Below are 18,512 nucleotides of genomic sequence, written 5' to 3' on the forward strand. Positions count from 1 at the left end.
ACCCCTACTGTCCATGTTATCCTCCTCTACTTCCTGGACCTTGAGGAGGAGCTGGCCCTTGCTGCTCCATGACAGTAATGACTTAAAACTTAAATGTGCATGTATTCATGTCAATGAGCTTTATCCAAACAATTAACTTAAAAATTGCAAAGTGATTTGAATTTAAAACATCATATTTAGTAAGGTGATGCTCTAATAATCTCTGACCACTTTAATAGCTGTCTCTCATCACCCTCCCCCTTCTCTATATTTGTCTACTCATTCATACACTTCTTGTATCTGAGAAACTGGCAAAATTGCAACAAATGGTGAGTGGTTGGACTTGATGATCTTAAAGGTCTTTTCCAACCTTAATGATTCTGTGATTCTGAGTTCTATCCAGAAATTGTGAAACTTAGCTTTGGCTTCTGTACACAAATTTCATTGAAGTTCAGCAGTGCCCACAAAGGCTACCATGTATGCATTGTAAAAAGATGACATGCTGTGGAACAGTTTAGCAAAAGGACTAAGGAGACCTCTGCCCCACTCCCCCTAGCATCATCTCTGAAGAATCACTGCTTTAGACTGAAGCATTTAGGCTATTTGTAATACAGATCTGAGATTAAATAGAAAAACAATTAATGTGCTAAATATTTATGGCATGTAAAGTCAAAGCAGGCATGTTTTGCTCACAACATGGGGAAAAAAAGGCATTAACACTCTAAAGCCCTTATATATGAAAGCTTACTATTCCAGAGAAACAGATGACAATTCTATGAATTGAAGGACAAAACATTTATACCAACAATAAAAAAGTAAAATAATTACTAAAAAACAAATGCCTTGAGGATTATAAACAAGGAGCCCTATATTGATCTTGGTGGGTTGCATTCAGTGCTGGAAAAATATCAAGGTATTTCATGATGGGAAAATTTGCTGGAAAGGATAATAAAAACTAATTGCACTGCCTGGACTAAATGAAAGGCCAACAGCTCTGCTGGGCATGGAGCAGGAGTTCAGTCTCCATTATGGAACTTTCAAGAGCTCCAAGATTTGCTTGTTATGAATGCCAAGAGGAACTCAAGAGCCAAGTCTCTTCTCATTGTTTGGCTGTAAAGTAGCTACTGACTTTGTAATTTCCATACTCACTCCCGGCTTTGGCCCACAAAGGATGAATTGTGCTTGACCAACTGGACTGCCTTCTATGATGAAATAGCTTGCTCAGTGGATGAGAGGAGAACTATGGACATCATCTACCTTGATTTTTAGCACAGTCTTTGACATGGTGTATACGGAGGGGTTAAAAGATGGAATTTTGGTCCATAGTTGGACACTGAGTGAGAAGTAGATAGCTGAGAAAACTGCAGCAGAGGGGTTAAAAGATGGACTTTCGGTCCGTGAGAACACCGCAGTTAGCACAGTGAGAAAAACAGATAGCTGGGTGAGAGAAACCAGATGGTTTCCCACAGAGATAAGAAAGTTGAACAATACTAGGGGAGGACGTGGAGGGAGGAACCCTTGCAACATCTTGCTATTGGCTTAAGCATGATTGATAATATGCCGTGTGTACAAAGCCTATGAACCAATAGACAGGATGGCTATAGTGTGTGCAGCGTGCCTGACCAGCGGGTGCATATGCCATAGGCTCCATATGTTGAGAGTCAGCAACAGAGGCGTGTTTCGGCACTTGCTGGTCATGTGTGTTGAAACCCACTCCTCTGCAAATGTATAAATATAGGGATTTCCCAAAGAGCAGGGGGACCGGTGTACAGTGAGGCCATCATTGCCTCCGTACAGGGGATGCCCACGGATGGGCCATCTTCCTCACAGTCCTCGGGTCGGTAAGACAATTGCTTTGCAAGATACCCTTAGTGTAACGCATGTTTGTAGCTAATAAACGCTTACTGCTTTTCCCCTTGTAGTCCGTGTATATGTGTCTACCCTTCTCGGGAATCCTCGAAACCATCCTAGAACACATGGTCTCCAACAACACCCTTGTTGACAAGCTGGCAAGATTTGGACTGGCAAGATGGACCACAAGATGGGTAGAAAACTGGCTAAACTGAGCCATTAACTACCAGCTTTTGAGGTAAGAAAAGTCAGACTGGCAGCTAGTCATGAGTGGAGTTCCTGAGAGATTGATTCTGGGTCCGGTACTATTCAATATCTTTATAAATGATCTGTATGACAGTATTGAATACACCCTCACCAAGCTTGCAGATGACACAAAACAGAGGGGAGAGGTAGATACACCAGAATGAAGAGCAACCTTACAGAGACCTTGACTGGCTGGAAGACTGGGCCAACAAGAATTGATTGAAGTTTAACAAAGATAAATGTCAAGTCCTGGACCTGGTACAGAATAATCCCAAGCAGCAGTACAGGCTGGGGTCTAACTGGCTAGGGTGGAACCCTGCTGTAAAGTACTTGGGGATCCTGGTGGGCAGCAAGCTGAATATGAGACAGCAGTGTGCCCTGGTAACAGTGAAGGCAAACCAATCCCTAAAAAGTAGTTATAGAGAAAATGGCGGTATTCCCTTCATAAGGATGTGCCTCAGGGGCAATTCCATCTGGACATAAGAAAATTCTTCACCATGAAAACAATTAAACATTGGAATAGGTTATCCAGAGAAGTGGAATCTCCCTTGCTGGAAATATTCAAGACTTGGCTTGACAGGGCCCTGGATAACCTAATCTAAGGTCCTGCTTCCAACAGATAGTTGGACCAGATGATCTCCAGAAGTCCCTTCCAATGTAGACTTTTCTATGATTTTCTGAATCAAAATTAAATCACTCTGAGGAACTGATAGAGCAAACTAGGTGGCACATGACAAGAAGGCTCTCTGGCAAACTGGCAACATCCTGCTGGCCATAACACTTAATAATGTCGTAGCTCGTTAAGAATCAACTTCTGTAACTATTCACTAAGAGGCAAATAGTCTTCATTTCAACTGCATGCTGCCAAATCAGGGACTTCAGATGCCACCATTTTGAAAGCTATAATGTAAGTTAGAGATCTATAACTGTTTTCTCGCTTTGCTGGAGGGATTTTTGCATAGGAGAGAAGATAATACAGAAAATGGATCAAAACCTTCAGTCTTCTGACTTTATACAGTGTACTGCTTCCTCTACCTGGAGATCAAATGTGCTTAGGCCACAGCTTGAGACTGTCCTTGTTTTATCAATCCAAATGGCTACAAGTAAGGAAGGCTGTCTGAGATTGTGCAACATCCCTTAGTCCTGTCTGCACAGCAGCATCTTCTTTCTGTGCAAATTAAACCCCATCAAAATCCTCTGCTTTAGCTGCCACAATTAGACGCAATAGGTTTTAATCTGGATATATACACCAGAAGGAAAAAATTTAAGACAGGACCTGAATTCCTTTATAGTCTGGGTGCTGCATGCCTGAGAAAAACCCTTGCCCTTCCCTCAGGGGCCTATAAAACTCTTTAAAGGCTAAATTTTCATTTGCATTAAAGCCTTAATTCTGTTTTACCTCCCCCAACACTCTAGTGAGTGTATAATCACTTCCCTTCCTACTACAGATTTGTTTCAGCAGCACAAGGGCTCAAGCATGCTTTGTGCAACTGAAGCTACAGCTATACAAAATAACAGATCTGGTGTCACATATTTGGGGGGTAACCACCCCTGCTTCTTAGCATTTGGTCAGAAACAGCTCTGTAAAGCCAGCACAACTGCTTGAACCCATGAAATGCTACTCCACTCTTGCATCTTGACATTCTTAGCATTGTCTGCTTTTGCTGGAAGTTTGCCTAACTAGGCCCAGCAAGATCTCCCTCTCTCTGTTTATTTGCATTTGAACTGTCAGACCTTCTCCACTTGATCTTGGGCACAACCACAAACCAGAGAACACTATCTCACAAGATGTGCCTAAGTCAGTATTTGGAGCCCCGGGGTTGGTGTTCCCTGCGCCGCCCCCCACCCCCCACCTGCCTTCCAAACCCACCTTTTCTCCAGAGGAGTAATCCTGGAGCATGCCCTAAAGTTGGACGAAATACAACACTATGATACCTTCAAGGACAAGCTTGCACCTAAGTAAAAGCACCTTTTGAACCCTTACACTTACTAAGACATCTTTTTTATATGCCTTTTGAGTCTTTGAACAGTCCTTAGCCTTTTTCTCAAATGCTCCTTCAAAATAGCCTTTACAGCAGAAAGAAGTTTGAATGATATACACCTACTTCACTGCTTTGGTACAGGAAGGTCCCTAAATAACCAGCACTGAAAAGTGGTTTGCTACAAGGAATTATGACAGTGATTGCAACACCAGAAGCTCCTCCAAGAAAAAGATGGCATGTGGAACATGTTTGCTCACCAGCAATACAATACTCAAAATCTCTACCCAACCTGCAAGCAGTCAGAGTACTATCCCAACACACAGGTCCTAATTTTGGCAGCCAAAAGAATTACAAGCATTAAGTGTGATAGCTGTGAGCAGTTGTACTGGGTCTGGCTGGGATGGAGTTAATTTTCTTCATAGTAGCTTGTATGGGGCTATGTTTTGGATTTGTTACCAAAACAGTGTTGATAATACAGGGATGTTTTAGTTATTGTTGAGCAATGCTTACACAGAGTCAAAGCTTTTTCTGCTCCTCACACTGCCTCGCCAGCGAGTAGGCTTGGGGGTGCACAAGAAGTTGGGAGTGGACACAGCCAGGACAGCTGACCCCAACTGACCAAAGGGATATTCCATACCATATGACGTTGTGCTCAACAATAAAAGGTTTGGGAAGAAGAAGGAAAGGGGGGATGTTCGGAGTTATGGTGCTTGTCTTCCCAAGCAACCATTATGCGTGATGGAGCCCTGCTTTCCTGGAGACGGCTCTAAACATCTGCCTGTTGATGGGAAGTAGTGAATGAATGCCTTATTTTGCTTTGCTTGCACATGCAGCTTTTGCTTTACCTATTAAACTGTCTTTATCTTGATCAACGAGTTTTCTCACTTTTACCTTTCTGATTCTCTCCCCCATCCCATTGGAGGGGAGTGAGCCAGCAGCTGTGTGGGACTTAGTTGCCCACAACAGCAGGAGTCAGCCCAGAGCGCCACAAAAGATGTGTCTCCTGAGCTTGCCTGTAGTTAATAGAATAGGAATTCCTAATCCTGCTTTTAGATGGATTAAAAGAAAAAAAGGGGGTGAGAATAAAATAAACATTCTAATTTTTGTCTTGTTCCTAAGAATGGGTGAGGAAAATGTTATGAAGACAGAAATTTCAAGCAAGCAGTCAAGGGATATTTTTAAGCCTCTAGAGTTAATTGATACATCCTACCACAGTGTTTATATGATAGCAAGCACTTTAGAAACACATACACATGAAAGAACCGTGGCCTAGGTCTGAGTTGTACATTAGTCTAACTCTTGCTAAATAGGTACTTGACAACTGTTGACGTCTCTAGAGGAAAAGCTTAAAAAGAATTTTAAATCTGTCCCACTTCTACATTGGTAAACTTTATATTTTGCAGAAAAGAAGTAGGATGTACTTAGGCCTGATCTATTCAACATATCTGAGCTCACATACAGAGAAAAAACTTAATGGATCAATCTGAAAGAGTGGTGTTCTGTTCAGCATTCTTTTTGTCAGATATAGATATATACAGGGACATCTTTACCTCTGTGCAGAACTATATGATCAATCATGTTACATTTATATTTGGTGTGATATAGGCAAAGAGGACAACGAAGGTCTTTGGGTCCTTCCTCAGGAACTGCTGAATGTCCAGCCTCCACGTGCATAGTAAAAGCAGATCTGTGAAATGGAGTGAGACATGGAAGCAGTCAGAAGAGATGTGTATGGAACGCTGAAGCGTCACAGCTCTATTACAGAAGTGTTGTATAAAATGGTACAGATACTACTCAGCCTTCTCTTCAGAAAGCCACATGGCATTTCAGCAGGACTACTCACATGGATATCACATGAGCATAAGTATTTGCAGGCTCGTATCCCTAAGTGACTGAACACACATTCTGCACAAGATATTCTTTTGCAGTGATTGTTCTATAGGCACATTGCTATACTTAAGATGTCAAAAGTATTTCCAGCTTTTCTGCTTGTTATTTGCTTGCCTTTGGCAAAGAGAGACATTTTAGCAAGTTGAGTAAAATCCTTTCAACTGTCCTAAACTTTGAAGGGTGAAAAAAATTATTTCTGATGGCAAAAACCCAAAAAAACCTCAAAAACCTCTCTCTCTGTAGGACTAGCCCCACAACAGCTGAAATGTTCATATTTGAGATATGAAATAGACTTGCACCTGCAGTAAGTTTGACACCAAGTTGATAAGCTTCAAAGCTTCCATTATGAGGACCTGAAAATGCAAGACTGAGAATACTCCACAAACGAACAGTACTTTTACAAAACAAATCTCATACCATTAGCTGCATACTTAAAAGATACAAGAGACATACATGCAGAAAAAATTAACTATGCACCTATCAAGCCACAAGGTCAAGTACTAAAATGAGAGGTGTTTGTAAACTTGGGGGAATTGGGTCATTTTTTTCCTGGGGTGGTGCTAAAGCTTGAAAGAGCAAAGCAGCTGGCTGCATTAAATTACAGAATTTAAAGCCCCTTTGAAAGTTCTCCAAGTCTGTTAGTTTGAATGCAAAACAACTTACTAAACACACCTGGCAAGCTCGAGGAACGGGCTTGTGTGAACCTCATGAGGTTCAACAAGGCCAAGTGCAGGGTCCTGCACCAGGGTCAGGGCAACCTCCTTTATCAATACAGGCTGGGGGATGAAGGGATTGATTGAGAGCAGCCCTGCCGAGAAGGACTTGGGGGTAATGGTGGATGAAAAGCTGCACATGAGCCAGCAATGTGTGCTTGCAACCCAAAAGGCCAACCATATCCTGGGCTGCATCCAAAGAAGCGTGGCCACCAGGTCAAGGGAGGTGATTCTGCCCCTCTACTCCACTCTGGTGAGACCCCACCTGGAGTACTGCATCCAGCTCAGGAGCCCTCAGCACAGGAAAGACATGGAACTGTTGGAGAGGGTCTGCTCAGAGGGATGGAACACCTCTCCTACGACGACAGGCTGAGAGAGTTGGGGTTGTTCAGCCTGGAGAAGAGAAGGCTCCGGGGAGACCTTATTGCAGCCTTTCAATACTTAAAGGGAGCTTATAAGAAAGATGGGGACAGACTTTTTAGCAGGGCCTGTTGCAATAGGACAAAGGGTAATAGTTTTAAACTAAAAGAGGGTAGGTTTAGACTAGTTATAAGGAATACATTTTTTATGAGGGTGGTGAGACACTGGCACAGGTTGCCTAGAGAGGTGGTAGATGCCCCATCCCTTAAAACATTCAAGATCAGGTTGGACAGGGCTCTGAGCAAGCTGATCTAGTTGAAGATGTCCCTGCTCACTGCAGGGGGTCGGACTAGATGACCTTTAAAGGTCCCTTCCAACCCAAACTATTCTATAATCCTAGGAAAATGTGAAAAGTTACATTGGACCTGCCAAGAGTTGGAAATGCTTAAAACAAATAATAATCTGGAGTAGCAATAGTAATCGTAATCTGGAATTAAACAGCAAGTTATGCCATGTAACCAGCAATGAGCTGAGGCAACAAAGCCTGATCCCTTATGGATGTATAACTTGAGGCTGCTCTTGTATGAGGTCTCTCATGTCTGATGACCAGCATACAGCTTGACATGTATACAATACAATGGGTGAACAGTTGGCTGAAGGGTCAAGCTCAAAGATTTGTAGTAAGTAGGGTAACATCCAGCTGGTGGCCAGTCACTAGTAGAGTTCCCCAGGACTCAATTTTAGGGTCAGTTCTCCTCAGTGTTTTTATCAATGACCTGGATACGGGAGTTGAGTGCACACTAAGTAAGTTTGCCAACGATACTAAATTAGGAGGAGCTGTTGATTCCCTCAAGGGTAGGGGACCTTACAGAGAGATTTTGATAGATTAAAGTGCTGGACAATCACCAACCATATGAAATTTAACAAGGAAAAATGCTGGATTCTGCACCTGGGACATTGTAAACCTGCATGTATGTATAGATTGGGGGACAAGAGGCCGGAGTGCAGCCCTGCAGAAAGGGATCTGGGGGTTTTGGTTGATAGTAAGCTCAATATGAGTCAACAATGTGCCCTGGTAGCCAAAAGGGCTAACTGTATCCTGGGGTGCATTAAGCACAGTATAGCTAACCAGTCAAAAGAAGTGATTGTCCCACTGTACTCAGCATTGGTGCAGCCTCACTTTGAGTACTGTATGCAATTTTGGGGTCCACAATATAAGAATAATATAAAAATATTAGAATGTTTCCAAAGGAGGGCAACAAAGATGGTGAAAGGACTAGAGGGCATAACTTATGAGGAGAGGCTGAGGATACTAGGTTTGTTCAGCTTAAAGAAGAGGAGACTGAGGGGTGACCTCACTGCTGTCTACAACTTCCTCATGAGGGTTAGTAGAGAGGGAGGTGCTGATCTCTTCTTGCTGGTGTCTGGTGATTGATAGGACGTGAGGGAATAGCTTAAAGCTGAGTCAGGGGAAGTTCAGATTGGATATTAGGAAAAAGTTCTTCACTGAGAGGGTGATCAAGAACTGGAACAAGCTCCCCAGGGAAGTGGTCATGGCCACAAGCCTGGGGGTGTTCAAGAAGCATTTGGACAACACTCTTAGATACATGTTTTAATTTTTAGGTTGTCCTGTGTGGAGTCAGGAGTTGGACTTAATGATCCTCATGGGTCCCTTCCAACTCACGATATTCTATGATTCTATGATTCTAATAGGAAAGGTTGAGCATAATTCTTCAACGGAACTTCTCTCCTTTACCCAACCATGTTATCTATTTTCACAAATCCCCTAAGGACACTATAGCTTTGAGACCTTGAATGTCAGCTAAGGGGGCTATGACTGAGGGTTCCCAATAACATAAGGAAACTGAGAAGCAGCACAACTGCATAAACCTTTTTTTCCTTAGGGAACATGGCTAAACACACACACACAGCTGAAACTTTAAATTTTGCAATGTTTAATTAAATTTGCTGAAATGTTTCTATAGGCTATCAGGCACTTTGGAGTATGCTTTATATTTCAGCCAGATAAATTGCAGGGTGTGTGTGTGGGTGTTGAGATTATGAGAGCTTTCTTCATAGAGGGAATAGAAATTCTATAACCTACCTAGAACATTTGACTGCCTCATGCTTCATGCTAATTGTTCAAAAAATATGCCTTATGTTTGGAGAGAAAACTCCTCATACTTGATGGTGAGGACCAGCATTTAATTACAAATTGTAAGTAGGGAAAAAACCCCACTCCTTGTACTATTTACTGTAGCGAGTACAGCCTATTGCAAGTGTTTCTCATGCTTTTCTCTTCAGCAGCTGGTACAGGCTGTTGTAGGAATGAAGAAAAATAATTACATGGATGCTGCTTTGGATCTGGTATTGCATTTCCTATGTTTCTCTCCTTGGTCACCATTGGTCATGTGTCTCAGCTACAGCCAGTTCTCACAAAGATTTCAGAAGTCTTTTGAAGTGCTAAAAAAATCCGATTAGAAGTTCAGTTTGCTTGTTTTGCACAATACTTACTTAAAGCCCGTATAAAAGGAACAATCTTTGCACTTGAAGAGCTTCTTCCCTCCGTGCTTGTCACGGTAATGACGTCGAATGCTCTGTATGTAACCCGAGGAGAATTCACAAAATTCACAGTTAAGGATAGCTTCTGTTTTTTCCACTCCTGCAGCACTCCCAGAAAGTGGGATTTGGCTGATGTTATTGTTCCTGGCCAAAGCTGCAGACTGGTAGTGGTTCAGCTGTTGCTGAACATCAGGAGGTTCCGAGTATGAAGAGTCTACAAAGAAAGAGAGAAGTTGTCATTCCAGGTGGGTCAATGAAATTTAGAAAGATTCCAGGCTTGCTCCAGCAGGCAGCCTTCTGAAGAGATAAGAGGATTACCATTTCTTCATCTAACCTGTCTTGTATTCTACAATGTAAAAGGTGGTCAGTTGAGATTAGGCTTTTTAAATCTGATCTGGGGAGGGATAAATATATGAGAGTAAACTATAAAAGACAGAAAGAAAAAGGAAATGGATACAATATTCCCCACCCCCTTATACAACCCAACAGAAGGCTGTCACACCATTTTAATGATATTTAAAAAAACACAGACTAGATATGTTTCAGCACACAAACTGAAAAATAGAATAATTTATTAAAAAAAAAGGAAGGGGAGTCTTGGAAGATTCCCAATAAATTGATCTGAATGTGGAAGTTTGGTATTCAGCTACCTTGTCCTATATACTCCACAACTGTCCATGAATGGTACAAATGAAAGTAGATAAAGCACAGATGAATTTCAGTGTGACATCCCTGAAAAGATGACAAAAGGCTCTTTTTTTAAGCTTTTTGAAAAGGAAAACAAAAGATGGTTTAAAAAAAAAAAAAGTCAGAATACAAAGTGTACCAGCTGCCTCCTGTTTTGATGGGCTTCATTTCCAAAGTATAATTACCTGAGGCTGCATATGTATGAATTCTCTAAAACACATACTTGTTGGAAATTAATACTATCCATTCTAACCAATTAGTAAAGAGAAACAAAAGGCAAGCAGGCCTGAACAGCACTCAGTGTGTGGACTTCACCTGTCTTCAAGAGAGTAAAATGGTTGCTTTTTTTTCCTCACTGCCATAGAGATAGATATACATCCTTTAGAAATTAAAAAAAAAACAACAGCAACAACAAAAAGTACCAGACAAAAACAAAACATAGGGAGGAAAATGTCTCAGGGCTCCCCAGCTTCATCATCAGGTGTACAGCAGAGACATGAAAGCTTCTGGTAAAATGATTCAAGGGGGTTTTTTTGTTTGTTCTGAGTTGCATGAGCAGAGACTGTATCACAATATATTTATCCTCTTTGTTCTCATTACTTCTACAGCAGGTTTGCTCACCACAGACAGCTCGCAATGAGTTCTACCTGTTCAAATCTTAAGGCCCTGTGTCACTCACAGCTGCTTTCAGCCTGCCATGAGGCAAATGAAAGCAACTCTGTGAAAGAAAAAAACCATACTTCACACCAAAATTTTATCCAATAAAAGAAGTACACAGCACTCCTGCTCAAACATTATGGAGCAGCTAATCTTGAGTGCCATCACATGGCATGTACAGGACAACCAGGTGATCAGGCCCAGTCAGCACGGGTTTATGAAAGGCAGGTCCTGCTTGACTAATTTGATCTTCTTCTATGACAAGGTGACCCACTTAGCAGATGAGGGAAAGGATGTAGATGTCATTTTCCTGGACTTTAGTAAAGCCTTTGACATCGTTTCTCACAGCATTGTTGTTGCAACACCTCTCTCCATCATTTTTGAAAAATCATGGAGAACGGGAGAGGTGCCTGAGGACTGGAGGAAAGCCAATGTCACCCCAGTCTTCAAAAAGGGCAAGAAGGAAGAGCTGGGAAATTATAGACTGATCAGCCTCACCTCCATCCCTGGGAAGGTGATGGAACAGCTCTTTCTGGAGGCCATCTCTAGGCACATGGATGAAAAGAAAGTTATCAGGAGTAGTCAGCATAGATTCACCAAGGGGAGATTGTGCTTGACCAACCTGATAGCCTTCTATGATGGAGTGACTAGCTGGGTAGATGAAGGGAGAGCAGTGGATGTGGTTTACCTTGACTTCAGTAAGGCTATGACACTGTCTCCCATAACATCCTCATAGTGAAGCTCAGGAAGTATGGGTTGGATGAGTGGACTGTGAGATGGATCGAGAACTGGCTAAGCAAGAGAGCTCAAAGGGTTGTGGTCAGCGGCGCAGAGGCCAGTTGGAGGCCTGTAGCTAGTGATGTTCCCCAGGGATCAGTACTGGGTCCAGTTCAACATCTTCATCAATGACCTAGATGAAGGGTTGGAATGTACCCTCAGCAAGTTTGCTGCTGATACAAAACTGGGAGGAGTGGCTGATAGACCAGGAGGCTGTGCTGCCATTCAATGGGATCTGGACAGACTGGAGAGTTGGGCGGAGGGGAACCTCATGAAATTTAACAAGGACAAGTGTAGAGTTCTGCACCTGAGGAGGAACAACCCCATGCACCAGTACAGGTCAGGGGTTGACCTGCTGGAAAGCAGCTCCATGGAGAAGGACCTTGGAGTCCTGGTAGACAATGTTATCCATGGGACAGCAATGTGCCCTGGTGGCCAAGAGGGCCAATGGTATCCTGGGGTGCATTAAGAAGAGTGTGACCAGCAGGTCGAGAGAGGTTATCCTCCCCCTCTACTCTGTGCTGGTGAGGCCTCATCTGGAGTATTGTGTCCAGTTCTGGGCTCCCCAGTTCAAGAGAGACAGGAAACTTTTGGAGAGGGTCCAACAGAGGACTACGAAGATGATTAAGGGACTGGAACATCTCTCGTATGAGGAAAGGCTGAGAGACCTGGGGCTATTTAGTCTGGGGAAGAGAAGGCTGAGAGGGGACCGTATCAATCTCTATAAATATCTGAAGGGTGGCTGTCAGGAGGATGGAGCCAGCCTCTTTTCAGTAGTGCCCAGTGATAGGACGAGGGGCAATGGGCACAAACTGCAGCACAGGGAGTTCCACCTCAACATGAGGAAAAACTTCTTTACTGTGAGGGTGACGGAGCACTGGAACAGGCTGCCCAGAGAGGTTGTGGAGTCTCCTTCTCTGGAGACCTTCAAAACCCGACTGGACGCGTTCCTGTGCAACCTGCCCTAGGTGATCCTGCTTTGGCAGGTGGGTTGGACCAGATGATCTTCAGAGGTCCCTTCCAACCCCTACCATTCTGTGATTCTGTGATTCTTCTGAAGAAAGTGGCTGCTCATGGCTTGGACGGGCATACTCTTCACTGGGTAAAAAAACTGGCTGGATGTCTGGGCCTAAAGAGTTGTGGTGAATGGAGTTAAATCCCGTTGGCCAGTCACAAGTGGCATTCCCCAGATCTCAGTATTGGGGCCAGTTCTGTTTACAGTGATCTGGATGAGGGGATCAAGTGCACCCTCAGTATGTTTGCAGATGGCACCAAGTTGGGCAGGAGTGTTGATCTGCTGGTGGGTAGGAAAACTCTAGGGGTCTGGACAGGCTGGATCGATGGGCTGATCCTGAAACCTGGGATGATGATATTTGGGACTCTAATGATGAATTAATAACAGAAGCCTATCAGGCAGTCCCTAGTTACTGTAATTAAGTAGACCTATGCAAACAAGGGCATTGTTCCCCAGAACATGATCACTCAACAGGTCCTTTACTCAGATCAAGATTAAGGCTGTGTGGGAAACTTACAGCCAACACCCTCAGGAAACTGCCTTGCAGTGACTATGGAGGTGCTGGGAAACCAGAGGAGGTGGGATACAGCTGATGGCTCAGCAGAGCAAAGCTCTTGGGGGTTTGAGTCTGTACTGGGTTTGCTTGGCAAGGTTTTGGTAGCGGTGGGGGTTGCAGGGGTGGCTTCTGCAAGAAGTTGCTAGAAGCTTCCACTATGTCCAATAGAGCCAATGCCAGCCGGCTCCAAGACGGACCCACTGCTGGTGAAGGCCGAGCCAATCAGCGACGGTGGTAGTGCCTCTGTGATAACATATTTAAGAAGGGGGAAAAAACTGGCACGCAGCATTTGCAGCCGGAGAGAGGAGTAAGAATATGTGAAAACAACTCTACAGACACCAAGGTCAGTGAAGAAGGAGGGGGAGGAGGTGCTCCAGGCACCAGAGCAGAGATTCCCCTGCAGCCCATGGTGAAGACCATGGTGAGGCAGGCTGTCCTCCTGCAGCCCATGGAACTTCACGGTGGAGCAGATATCCACCTGCATCCCATGGAGGACCCCATGCTGGAGCAAGCTCCTGGCAGGACCTGTGGCCCTGTGGAGAGAGGAGCCCACGTTGGAGCATGTTTGCTGGCAGGACTTGTGACCCCACAGGGGATCCATGCTGGAGCAGTCTGTTCCTGAAGGACTGCACCCTGTGGAAGGGACACAGACTGGAGCAGTTCATGCAGAACTGCAGCCTGTGGGAAGGACTCACGTTGGAGGAGTTCGCGGACAACTGTCTCCTATGGGAGGGACCCCACACAGGAGCAGGGGAAGAGTGAGAATCCTTCCCTTGAGGAGGAAGGAGCAGCAGAAAACGTGTGATGAACTGATCGCAACCCCCATTCCCCATCCTCCTGTGCCGCTCGGGGGGGAGGTGGTAGAGAAATCATGAGAAAAGTTGAGCCTGGGAAGAAGGGAGGGGTGTGGGGAAGACGTTTTAAGATTTGGTCTTATTTCTCATTATCCTCCTCTGATTTTGATTGGCAATAAATTAATTAATTTCCCCAAGTTGAGTCTGTTTTGCCCATGTCGGTAACTGCTGAATGATCTCTCCCTGTCCTTATCTCGATCCATAAGCTTGTTATATTTTCTCTCCCCTGTCCGGCTGAGGAGGGGGAGCGATAGAGCAGCTTTGGTGGGCACCTGGTGTCTAGCCAAGGTCAACCCACCACAGGGTCCTATGCCACTTGTAAACACTGCCCTATGTAATGGGGGTGGATTTGGGGATCAGCTGACGGAGGGATATGTTAAGAAATGGTCTGATCTTGCTGATCCCAAAAATAAGATATCCCCGTGGAGGGACTGGGAAGAAGGAGGTATTTGGCTGCAGTTGCTTGGGTTGATGGAATATGTTCACAGGCAAGGGCGGACCCCAATAAGTCTGTGGCCACTGATGCCGTGGCCCAATAGCTCTGATGGTTAGACAGAGTTATTAATGTCCTTCTGGTAGCTCAGTGGGTGCCCTGTTGACCAACGAGTGACCTATATTTACTGTACTAGAAAGAGCATTGTTGGTAATGTCTAAAGTCCAGTGGTCTGGTCGACCAAGCATTGGAACAGGTTGCCCAGGGAAGTGGTGGAGTCACCATCACTAGAGGGATTTAAAAGACGTGTAGACATGGCGCTTAGGGACATGGCTTAGTGGGCATGGTGGTATTGGGTTGACGGTTGGACTTGATGATCTTGGAGGTCTTTTCCAACCTTAATGATTCTATGATGCTATGACCTCAGAAAAAACATCAGGAAGATATGGGAATTCTCCATGCCCCTGCCCTATACACTAGGACTTATGGATGGTCCTGAAGGAAAAGGGGGAGAATATGACTGAGTGGAATGAAAAAAAACATTAGATATCTAGCACTGTGAATCAAGGAATTGCAAGTGCAAGGCAAAGGTCAGAGCTCAGTTAAACCGTTAGCTCCTCCTGCTCTGACCTCCAGGCCACATACTGTTTGGGTAGCTGAATTGAATTTACTGCATTATAGGGACCTCACCACTTGCCTGGTGGCAAATGGGGATAACTGAATCTATTGGACTATCTGGGTACCTCAACAGTATCATGCCCTAGCACATGCTGTCCTCATCACACAAAAAACCCTGAGTTTTGATGTATGCACATCCCTGGTTATAGCAGATTGACCAAATCTTTATATCAAGTAACCTGGAAAGAGTCAGTCTGAACAGGCAGAGGAACAGCAGCAAGCTTTTGAGCAGATCAACCAGGAAATAGCCCACGTGATGGCATTAGGACTTATCTGGGAAGGTAGTGATATAAAACATTTGTAATATACCAGTGCAGGAAAAAACAGCATCATATGAAGCTTGTGGCAATGAGCCCCTTGAGATGGGTGGGTGGCCATTGGGATTCTGGAGCTAGAGTCACAAAGGGGTAGAAAATAATTATATCCCTCTGGAATAAGAAGTCTTGGCTACATATGGAGGTGTTCTGAGTGCCACTGAGGTATTAGGCATAGAGCAGACACTGTGGTTATGCTCCAGACCGCTGGTACTGAATTTTATGTTCAAGGATTCAAAACCCACTGGGGGAAGAGCAACCACTGCTATGTGGCAAAAATGGGTCCTGGCTCTTACCCAGTAGGCACATACTAGTTCAGGCTCCAGACCAGGTTTAGTTCCACTTGTTAGTCAGTGGCCAGCAAATCAACAGTAGAAGGAACACTGAACTCCTTGGACCATTGATGCCCCAGCGTATGATGAATTAAATGCAAAAAATAAATGATGGAGTTCATTTACTGACAGATCCTGTAACATCACAGCAGGAAATAGGAGATGACAAGCCACTTCCTAGAACCCCTCCACAGGAGAAGCTGCAACTTGCAAAGGGACTGGATGCTCCAATCAGTTTGCAGAGGTAATGGCCTTTGAGGATCACCGTGGAACATACTTGAAGTGTGTGTGTGACTGACCACTAAACCTCTACAATGGACGAAGGCTCAGAGAAGATGGGCAAGGGTGATGTGCCCACGAAGCTCAGAGAATACTGCAAAGAAGCTGACTTTATCTCAATATAAAGGGGACAGGAGGGTGGCCTTTGTTTTAGATAAACAGCTATGTCAGTTGAGCGGATCAACTGGTGGTGTAAATGTTTCTCCCCAGTTAGTAAAAGGGTATGAATGTCTCCCTTAGTTAGCCAGACTGGCATAGAGGGAGTGAATACGTGGCTCATCCCAACGTAAAATATAAAAATTAAACAACTAGCAAAGGAATGTCGAAGAGAGCAACAGGTTTGAGCTGGCTTCAACCCACATATTCCTTCCTGGCGATTGGGGACGCCCATTGTCATGACAGTGCTCATATTACAGAGGCATGTAATGAGAATCACATTGGTATTGTGATTGAACTGTGTACTACAATTGCTATATTTTGCTAAATGTAACTTATGTTTCTATTGTGTTTTCAGTTTTCAGAAGAAGGATCCGGGGAACTACAGGCCTGTCAGCCTGACCTCGGGGCCAGGGAAGGTTATAGAGCAGCTCATCTTGAGTGCCATCACACGGCATGTACAGGACAACCAAGGGATCTGGCCCAGCCAGCACGGGTTCATGAAAGGCAGGTCCTACTTGACCAACCTGATCTCCTTCTATGACCAGGTGACCCGCTTAGTGGATGAGGGAAAGGCTGTGGATGTTGTCTACCTGGACTTTAGTAAAGCCTTTGACACCATTTCCCACAGCATTCTCCTGAAGAAAGTGGCTGCTCATGGCTTGGACGGGCATACTCTTTGCTGGGTAAAAAACTGGCTGGATGGCCAGGCCCAAAGAGTTGTGTTGAACAGAGTTAAAACCAGCTGGCGGCCAGTCACAAGCAGTGTTGCCCAGGGCTCAGTATCGGGGCCAGTTCTGTTTAATATCTTTATCAATGATCTCGATGAGGGGGTCGAATGAACCTTCAGTAAGTTTGCAGATGACACCAAATTGGGCGGGAGTGTTGATATGCTTGAGGGTAGAAAGGCTTTAGAGCATTTGACAATGTCCTGCATGACATCCTCATCTCTAAATTGGAGAGACATGGATTTGATGGATGGACCACTCGCTGGATACGGAATTGGCTGTATAGTCGCACTCAAAGAGTTGCAGTCAACAGCTCAGTGTCCAAGTGGAGAGCAGTGATGAGTGGCATTCCTCAGGGGTCGGTATTGGGACCGGTGGTGTTTAACATCTTTGTCGGTGACATGGACAGTGGGATTGAGTGCACCCTCAGCAAGTTTGCCAATGACACCAAGCTGTGTGGTGTGGAAGACATGCTGGAGGGAAAGGGATGCCATCCAGAGGGACCTTGACAGGCTTCAGAGGTGGGCCTGTGCGAACCTCAGGAGGTTCAACAAGGCCAAGCGCAATATCCTACACATGAGTCGGGGCAACCCCAAGCACAAATACAGGCTGGGCAGAGAATGGATTGAAAGTAGCCCTGAGGAGAAGAACTTGGGGGTGTTGGTTGAAGAGAATCTCAACATGACCTGGAAATGTGCACTTGCGGCCCAGAAAGCCAACCTTATCCTGGGCTGCATCAAAAGACGCGTGGCCAGCAGGTCAAGGGAGGTGATTCTCCCCCTCTACTCCACTCTGGTGAGACCCCACTTGGAGTACTGCGTCCAGCTCTGGGGCCCCCAACATAAGAAGGACATGGTCCACAGGAGGGCCATGAAAACGATCAGAGGGCTGGAGCACCTCTCCTATGAGGAAAGGCTGAGAGAGTTGGGGTTGTTCAGCCTGAAGAAGAGAAGACTCTGGGGAGACCTTATTGCAGCCTTCCAGTACCTGAAGGGGGCCTACAAGAAAGCTGGAGAGGGACTTTTACAAGGGCATGTAGTGATAGGACAAGGGGTAATGGCTTTAAACTGAAAAGAGAGTAAAATTGGATTGGATATAAGGAAGAAATTCTTGCCCAGAGAAGCTGTGGATGCCCCATCCTTGGAAGCGTTCAAGGCCAGGTTAGATGGGGCTTTGAGCAACCTGGTCTAGTGGAAGGTGTCCCTGCCCATGGAAGAGGAGTTGGAACTAGATGATCTTTAAGGTCCTTTCCAACTCAAATCATTCTATGATTCTACAGAGGGATCTGGACAGGCTGGATCGATGGGCTGAGGTCAACTGTATGAGGTTTAATAAGGCAAAGTGCCGGGTCCTGCACTTGGGTCACAACAACCCCGTGCAACGCTACAGGTTTGGGGAAGAGTGGCTGGAGAGCTGCCTGGCGGAAAAGGACCTAGGGGTGTTGGTTGACAGCCATCTGAATA

General features: G+C 44.9%; 1 protein-coding gene across 1 annotated transcript in view; it reads right to left on the minus strand.

The window, feature by feature from the left end:
- Positions 1 to 18,512, minus strand: part of LOC309415272 (zinc finger protein 462-like) — a gene marked incomplete at its 3' end in the record, with an annotated part of 81,502 nt that overhangs the window by 17,266 nt on the left and 45,724 nt on the right. The window contains exons 7-8 of the mRNA XM_082012741.1: positions 9,536 to 9,797; positions 5,609 to 5,745 (exon numbers count right to left, since the gene is read on the minus strand). Coding sequence (XP_081868867.1) covers positions 5,609 to 5,745; positions 9,536 to 9,797 — 399 coding nt within the window. The remainder of the gene's footprint in view (positions 1 to 5,608; positions 5,746 to 9,535; positions 9,798 to 18,512) is intronic.

Source organism: Phaethon aethereus (genome assembly GCF_964289735.1).
Source record: "Phaethon aethereus genome assembly, chromosome: W".
NCBI classification, from domain to species: domain Eukaryota; kingdom Metazoa; phylum Chordata; class Aves; order Phaethontiformes; family Phaethontidae; genus Phaethon; species Phaethon aethereus.